This window comes from Cynara cardunculus (genome assembly GCF_001531365.2).
Source record: "Cynara cardunculus var. scolymus isolate 2C chromosome LG 11, CcrdV1, whole genome shotgun sequence".
Taxonomy (NCBI): domain Eukaryota; kingdom Viridiplantae; phylum Streptophyta; class Magnoliopsida; order Asterales; family Asteraceae; genus Cynara; species Cynara cardunculus.
This window is the reverse complement of record NC_037538.1, coordinates 10,350,672-10,359,866: the sequence shown is the minus strand read 5'-3', so window position 1 is coordinate 10,359,866 and position 9,195 is coordinate 10,350,672. Positions and strand designations below refer to the sequence as shown.

The window sequence follows — 9,195 nt, the reverse complement described above, 5'->3', positions numbered from 1 at the left end:
GGTTATGGGACCGGAACCGGGACCGGATGGCTTAACCGGTTACCGGTAAGCTTGACCGGTTATGGAGGATTTCATCGGAACCGGGACCGGTTATGGAGGGACCGGTTATGAAACGTTTTTGTCTTGATCGGGACCGGCCGTAACCGGTTATGGCCCGGCCCGGGACCGATTTTTGGCTACCTCTACTCTAGATTACAAAAAATACCTCATTTTTTTAGAGAGGTGCCTCTCTAAAAATCGTCCTTTTGCAAGTTGCTCATAGGTTGACACATTTCCGACAAGAAGTGCATCGGCTGACAACTTTTTAAAATCACTCTAACTCTCTAAAAAGTGCATTTTTGCGAGTTCTTCATAGTGTGGCACGTGTCATTGAAAAGTGCATTTTTGTCTTTATCAGATGACAACATTCTAAAAAGTATTGTAGCTCATACAACCCTAGGATTTTGCGAGTTCATTTTTTTAGATTTTGCGTTACTTGTAAATTTGATATAAGATTAAAAAAAATAGAAGCATGAAATTGATTGGTCACTTTAAAAAATCTGTAAAGCTTCTCCTAATGAGTGTTTATTTCTTAAAATATGTATAGATTCTCTTTCGTAGGAACCAACAATGGTAGTGGATCTCATCATTGCCTTGTTCGGCAAGAAAAATCTGCTTCTGTAGCATCAGGTGAACCAGGAGCGGATCTCCGTGGGAGACGTCATATATCAACCAGGGACCAAAAACAGTGGTCCGAAACATGTTTCACCTGGCCTCGGATAACATAGGCTTCTCCGCAATCTTGCCAAAATGGTAATCCTCGCCTTAAGTGTAAGGTAAGCCTCATAGTACCTAGGACCCTGATAACATACTACGGTATAATATTAAACAAGTAAAATGAATGAACCAAAAAACAGTTAAACTAGAGAATAATTACAACAATGAACTATTATATCATTTTCAATTCTATATAAAAGAGAACTCTTATTTAGAGAGTTATGTATGCAACATAAAATAGAACCGCAGTTCAATATATGAACATGTATAATATATTGAGCGAAAAACAAAGAAAAACATAGTAAACGCTAATAAATACAACTTGCAAAATAAGAAGTTCTTATTTGCGAGTTCTATATTATACTCAATGAGTCATCAAACTCAAACATGTTAAATTCTTGTACAAGTTGTGAGATGAAAGAACAAACAAATCACAGATTAAACTAAAAAAGACAACTCATGAAGTAAAAACTTATTTTGCGAGTTCCATGTTTAACTCCAAAGGTCACCAAATTCAGATATGTTATTCCCGTACAAGTTGTGAGATGAAAGAACAAAAAACAAATATCAAACTGAAAAATACAGCTTGCAAAATAATTAATTTTTATTTTGCGAATTGTAAAATTAAGTCAAAAGTCACCAAATTCAAATATGTTATTCATGTACAAGTTCTGAGATAAAAGAACACAAGAAACAAGTAAAAACTCCAACTTACAAAATAAGTAACTCTTATTTTGCAAGTTGTAATCTTTCATCCAAACATGTTCAAACTTTAAATATTAACAGATCTATTAATACTGAGATGAAATATGTAAATAAAATACAGAAAACAACAATATTCAGAACTTGCAAAATGAGAGTGCGATACAAAAACGTTTTTTAAATGTATTTAATCAGGACAGATTAGATGTAATCTGACCTGGTTTTTGAATTCAAGAGAGCTCTAGAATTTAGATGGAGGAGAAATGTTTTATTCATCAAGTGACCATCCAGATGTTTCATATAAAATTTCAAAGTAAAAAAGCCCAAAAGATGACGAACCAAACATTAAAAATCCAAACGAAAATGAGAAAACTAATAAAAAAAAAGACAATAATGCCTTAAATAATGTAAAAATGGTGTTTTATGGGCTTGGAAATCCTATAGGCTCCTTTCATGGCGTGCTCTTCTTTTTTAGCTTCGATTCGAGCGTATCATGGAATTAAACATAGAGTTATTCCTATCTTTTTGAAGGTCCTGTTATATATTGGACAATAAATTGACTAATAAATAAAATATAAAAGTTCATACCATATATTGTACTAGATGTCTTACAAAATAAAAGAACAAAAATTGTTTAAAATGACAAAATAACATGTGAAACTTAAACAAGATCATTCTTCTAAAAGATTTTGAAACCAAATCTTCATAATCAACGTTTTCCAATAATCCACTTTTAATAGCTATCAAGGCAAGTCCGTTAAGTATTTCTTGTGTCATTGTGGAGCGCAAATACGACTTCAACAGCTTCAACTTCAAGAAACTTATTACTGCAGATGCAACTGTTACATGAATAGTCAACAAAACTCTATAAGTAATAATGTGTTAGGAAAACATCCAACATGTCTCAAATACTCTAAAATATCAACAAACCCCATCTTTTTGGTAAATAATCTTGAAGTAACTTCAATTCCACATATAAATCGTTTCCATCAACATCAGATTGGTCGTGTTTCTTTAGTGTGATTTCAAAATTAGTACAAGAAGACTTCAAACACGCATTATTTAAAGAATGCAACTTATCAAAAGTAAATAAAAACCCAAACACACCTTCACATTCTTGGTATTGTTCAAATATCCTATTTAGTGAAGCAATTGCATGATCAACAACAAATAAGAAATAATTAACTTTAAATGACTCATTTCCAGATTGTCAAGTAATTTCAGATGCATCACTCGGATTATCATCAAAATATCGTTTTCTTCGAATTTTACGTCTTTGAGGAAATAATGGATCAATTGTCAATTCAGTGGCAATTTTCTTTGTTGATTCTATAGCATCTAAAAACCCGATTTTTCTATATCCCTCAAAAAATGAAATCCCCTTAACTTGTTCAATAGCAACATCAATTAGCAAAAAAAAATTACTATAAGTGCTTACTAACCAAATTTACGGCATATAATACTTCATACCAAACCACTATTGACATTAAAAACTCAAAATCACCAAGCTCATTTTTCGCTAAAGATTTTGCTTTATTTCATATTTTTGAGTCGTTATCAATTTCAGCTACTTGAAGTAAGCTTCTCTTATATCTAAAACTTGAAATCTTATAACTTTTACACTATCAATACGACTCTCTCAACGGGTCATTGACAATAATTTGAATATCCATCCTTTTACCTTATCTTTTAACACTTGCCATCGTGCATCAATATTAGTAGCAAAATCCACATTGGAGTCAATTTGATTTCCAACTAAATTCTCCAAATTAGGATTGTCATAACAAGCATCAACATGTTGATCATCAAGAGAACATTATGATTCTTTAGTGATATATTTTTCAAAAGATCCTCTTTCAGACATTATTATCTCTTCAATTCTTTTTTTTATTTGTATGTTTTTGGCATCCAGAATCATACTTTTTAACCCTAGAAGACATAATGAGACTGAAATAAGTAAAATACAATAAATGAACAAAACAACATGGCTTGAGGATTGAGGATGATATTGATTATTGTCTTCTTGGTTCTCCCAAGTTCCAAAGTCCCAAAGCTTTTGACTACACTGCAAAATCAAGTAAACAATATGAATTTTTGATTCGTGAAACTAAAGACTAAAGTCCTATACAGTAAACAGTATGTTAATTTTGATTTCCTAAATCCTAACCTAAACAATATGAATATAAACATAAGTTACATGATCTGAGTAAGGTATTTTCTAAATCAATGAACCTAAACAAGTAAATATCAAAATCTAATTTACACATAAACAACTCTTGTTTATGAGAAGACACAAAAAAACCTATTTTAAATTACTAGAAATGGAATTACCTGTCATTGTTCAAATCTGAAATCAAGAACCAAACGGTCCAAATCTGAAATGTGTTGGCAGTTGTATCAAGAAGTAAGACTGCAAGAACCAAGTGTCGGAACTCCAAATCAGTTGTTGAGTGTTAAGAACCAACGAATGAAACCTTAGATGTTTGGATGTGATGTGATGTCATGTTCATTCCCACTTGGTTTGGGGCGATTTGGGGAGTTTTTAAGGGATTGTTTTTGGGAGCTTTTTGAAGCAAAATGGAAGGTGTAGCATGGGGATTAAAGATCTTTCGGTGGAGAGTTCATATTCTTGGTGAGGTAAGTTTTGGGTGTTTTGATCTCCATTTTAGAAATCTTTGTGGATCTAAAATTTAATTGTGTTCATATTTGGTTTATTTATAAGTTTGGTTGTGACCTAGCTAGATAAGGTTTCTAAATATATTTGCTTGTGGATCTCAAATCTTTATCCTTGGAAGTTATAAATGGGTTTGGAAAATATGTTCTGTCAAAACTTTGTGGACGTCAAAAATGTCAATTTTGGAGTCTTAAGGTGTTTTTTTATATGTATCAAATATGATAAGACTTACATCTTTGGTACATTTGATTGTATAAATTTTGTAAAATACTTATATTTCGGGGTTTTGGACATTTTGAGATATGAAACATAAAAGTGTGATCTTTTGATAATGTATTGCATAAATGAAGATTATTTGATGTTAATATACTTTTAGGTGTTGTTTGGTTTTTAAGAGTTGTTGAAATCTAAAGTCTTATTTCACTTCTGATTAATAAGAGGTGGTGTTGAAGTCTGAAATCTGAATCAATAAGACTGTTTGTTTTTTGTAAATTGTGATGCTGAAGTCTAAAATCTGAATCAATAAGACTATTTGTTTTTGTAAATTGACAAACGTCTGAAGTCTTAAATCTGAATCAATAGTTTGTTTTTGTAAAATCAGATTTAAACATTTTGCAAAATTCTCTTGATTTTCATAAAATTTCCATTGCGAAATTCATCTCAACAATTGCTTAACAGCTGGAACACAATAAGAACCTTTTGGATACCTTTCAGACTTCCAATGTTATCGGGAATGTTATCGGTGAGTTTGTTTGTGAAAAGATCGATACTTTTGATAGATGATCGATAACCGATAGAAGTTCTTGTTTCACATTAATCTTCTATGTTAGCCTATACGTATATATATATATATAGAGAGAAAGAGAGAGAGAGAGAGAGAGAAAGAGGGGAGTTATTATGCAACCTTTTTACATTTGTACAACCACTACAACTCAATCTCAATCGTCCATTTAATTTGATGAATATGTGATTTCATAAAAGTTTTGATTGTTTCATAATATAAAGTATTGATCATAATTAATGAACTCTAGTCATCTTCCATAAATATTCAAATCATAATAAATAAACTCTCATCATTTCATAAGTATCTCAATTGATTGGGTTGCATTGGTTTTACAAATGTGATAGGTTGCATTTGAAACGTTCTCTCTCTATATATACATATATATATAGAGAGAGAGAGAGAGAGAGAGAGATCTAGAGAGAGAGAAGGTGAGCGTGCATTTCATATAGGTGATGAAAGGACGGTGGCATCCTTGTTGGAGAAAGAAGTAATAGGCTAAGAGAATCAAAGAAAATAAGAAATAAGAGGAATTAAGATATTAGTTTACATCTTATTTATTCAGTCCATATTAAGTGATAAGAAGCTCTGAAAATTTAAAAAAAAAACAGTTTGAATTACAAAACGTTTGAACGAATCAGACATAAATGATAATTAAGAGTTGAAAATGAAAAAACAAAGAAAGCCTTAGTGTATTTGGATTTATAAACCATTTGGAAAATGCATATTATTGTGTTACAAGACATTTTGGAAATATAAATGGTATTATTTTATTTGGAATATGATTTGTACCAACCAATGAAGAGTTTTGAATTAATCATACTTTTGGAGGATGAGCTTGCCTATTTTTATAAGCAAATGCATTCTATTGACTTATATTGGCTTTTGTTGAGTAGTCAAATAAGTTTTGGAATTTATTGATTTGATTTTGGTCCAACAGAAATTGGGGACTGTCTTATTTAAATTACTCAATATTGAGCTTTGGACATGAATTACATGTATTGCATATTTATTGGGATTGCATGTTTTGAGTACGTTGGTCATTTGAATTCATGTAACTTAGATTGCAATGCATTAGATCCATTGGCATATGAGTCAGTCATGTTTGATAAGTGAGCAGTCTTGATGTTCTCAGTTTGTCACCAATGCTCAAGTAAGCATCGTGGACTTCTCCGTGTTGCATAGTTGAACACTTATGAGTTAGACTCCAAGAGTGTAGGTATTGTGGTTTTGATGCTTTAACCTTGATGTATGAGGGTTAAATGTCATGTGTTGTCAAGTAGGAGGTTTGAGATTCTTATCTTGAATGCTAGTGAGCAGACACTAAAGGTCGAATGGGAATCTTGAGATTAGAACTCAACTACGAAATGTATGGGCACACTAAGACTAAATATTCTTGAGGTGGCACTTGGAGAAGTGGGCACTAACTATATCGTGGCCGAGAGGCGAAAATCGAAGGAGTAGACAATAAAGGTATTGAGGACTTGAGAAAATACTTGTTATAGTAGGGAAATCTTGAATTAAATTAATTGAAAATTTGAAATTAATAATTAAAATTTTAAATTGAAATTGAAATTAATATAATTAATAATTAATAATACTAATAATTATAATTAATTAATGATTCATAACTAGTTATTTATTAATAATTAATAATAATAAATGACCATTAATATTAATTAGGGTTATAATTCGAAAAATTGTCACAGCTCCTAAAACATTACCCCACTAGCATTTTAATAAGCTAGTTTATATCAATCAAAACGTGTATTAAAAAAATAAGTTAGATGATGTACTACCTTTAATGCCTTAACCAAAAAAACATATATGGATTTCTCATCCTTGAAATCGAAAACTTTTTTACATATTTTCTAGGCACTCCCTAGATAAAGAAAATTGGCTCGGCCCCTGTTCTTGTACTCTTGGAATCCTCCAACAAGCATGCTGCATGCATGGTGTTATATATGTCATGGTACTCACTATTTATAATGTCATTGCAATTAATATGTTCTCATCGCGTCATCGTTAAGAGGATATTTATTCAGACTTTTCTACAAATTGGTTGCTTATGAAAATCAAGTTTCACATGTTCCCTCGTGCTTTGAATCGTTGGCTATATTTGCCCTCTTGTGCCTGTAAGAACAGTTGACAGTACTATAATCCAACTCATTGCAATAATCTGAAAACATGCCAAGAACACATCAGAACAAAAACCCCCGAAGCCCACCTGATCAAATAGATCATTAAATATATGGACGGTTCACGAGGCTGGCTAGCTAAACGAGCATTACGAATCAAAGAACATTAGAACCGCCATGATTAACTTAATGGATTTATGGATTTGGATGCACTCCTGACCTTCTTCTGACGTTTATGCACACATTACCTGAATATAATTAAAAATTCTTTCAAATTATATTACTTTATACACCACACATGGAGGAAATATAGAAGCGCTTTCTGCCAGTGACTTCAAATGAGAAGGCCATTAATTTGAGAGAAGAAAAGAATTAGTTGCAAGTCATATTTGTCTTGAACGGCCATAGAGCGGGCGTTTTCCTCCACGACCTTGGTCGTGTTGACCAAGTCCCCCGCATCACCTCTGGACGTGTTGTATCGCATGTGATTTTACATTGTAATTACATGTGATTTTGAAACCTCTCCTTCTCTCTCTATATATAACTGAATTACTAATAGTTAACAAAAGGTAAACTTTTTACTGCAATTTGAACGGCAAAAACAATCAAGGATCCATTCACACAATAATGATAAAAGAGAAGAAGCATCTCACAGATGTTGAACAGATTAATTAAAGCTTCCAAATAGAACTGCACAACACTTGATGCAATTTTCGCTTACAATACAACGAATCATTCTTAGGTGGAATATTATCTTGTTAACATGAAGGCCATGAGACTTCATTATTTCTTAATTAATTCCAATCTTATTAACCAGAATGCCCCGTGATCAAGCCTCTATAATTTTCTTAACTTCTCTTGGAATTAAATATTAATAAGAAAAAAAGCTACGACCTTCAAATAATTCGTTGTCTTATATCTATAAATACCATCGGGCAACTTCATCAATTCTACACCACAAAACTAGCTACTACTCCTTGAACCTTTAAGTACTCTAGCTAGTTACTACTTGATATCCCAAAAGCACTTAAAAATGGCTTCCGCCAGGGCTTTGGGAACAACTGCTTTTCTCCTCACTCTCAACCTTCTCTTTTTTACTTTGGTAAGTGCAACCTCATCTTCACCAAAGGCCACTTGCCCTAGAGATGCTCTCAAGTTGGGTGTGTGTGCCAACTTGCTGAATGACTTGGTGCATGGCGTCGTTGTAGGAGCCCCACCGAAAACACCTTGTTGTTCCCTCATTGAGAACCTTGTTGACCTCGAGGTAGCAGTCTGCCTTTGTACCGCCATTAAAGCTAATGTGTTGGGTATTAACCTCAATGTTCCAGTATCCTTGAGCTTGTTGGTTAACTACTGTGAAAAGGACGTTCCTTCCGGCTTCCAATGTGCATAGAAAGTAAAGCATTCCATTTTCAAGTGTATTTTCGTTTCTTTGATCATGTCATCTTTGCTCTACTTTGGGTGTGTTAAGTTTGCATTCATGGTGTCTCGTTAAATGTTTATTTGAAGTGAAAGGCTCCCCAATATTGCTTGTACCGTGTCATTTCTTGTGTACAATTGTAATTTTAGATCCTGTCATAATTAATATGACTGAGATTATTTATATGTATTCAAAATTTATGTCATCAATATACTTTAGTTGGTGTCCAGCCTCTCTCCTAACGTCATAGAATTTAGAAACTCCAAGGATGATTCTGGAAAAAGCAAAACAGAAGAAATTATTTTAAGTTATGGTCCAATGTGTGAAATTAAGTGTTCAAAGATGCTTCCAATTTGTAATATATTTATTTAATTGGACTGCAAGATATAATATTATCACATTATTTCAGAATTAAAAGTAGTTAGTATCTCTTTTGCTTGTATTTTCTGGTGGCCATAGCCATAGTAATCATCCTTTCTTGTATCATATCCGTTTACAAATGTAATATTATAAAGGAATCATTTGTTGTGGATGATTAAGTATATATTAGACATGCTATATATTTTTATAATGAAATGATATCAGCTCAAGCTTAAGTGTATATATCCTTGGGAATATATATATATATATATATATATATATACTAGAAGCGTACTCGCACAATGCAGCGAGATACATCATGATTTTAATATTTCATTTTATTTCTTATCTCAGTCGATGTTAT

At 32.4% G+C, this 9,195-nt stretch overlaps 1 protein-coding gene across 1 annotated transcript; it reads left to right on the top strand.

The window, feature by feature from the left end:
* The first annotated feature begins 8,011 nt into the window (after positions 1–8,011).
* On the top strand, positions 8,012–8,678 carry LOC112521168 (14 kDa proline-rich protein DC2.15-like). Its single transcript, XM_025129878.1, has one exon. It carries the CDS (start codon positions 8,085–8,087, stop codon positions 8,442–8,444), a length of 360 nt encoding a protein of 119 aa, XP_024985646.1. The 5' UTR covers positions 8,012–8,084; the 3' UTR covers positions 8,445–8,678.
* Positions 8,679–9,195: the final 517 nt, after the last annotated feature.

Bases quoted from the DNA above. Each gene is read 5' to 3' on its own strand.
- LOC112521168 (XM_025129878.1), top strand. From the start codon at position 8,085: ATGGCTTCCGCCAGGGCTTTGGGAACAACTGCTTTTCTCCTCACTCTC.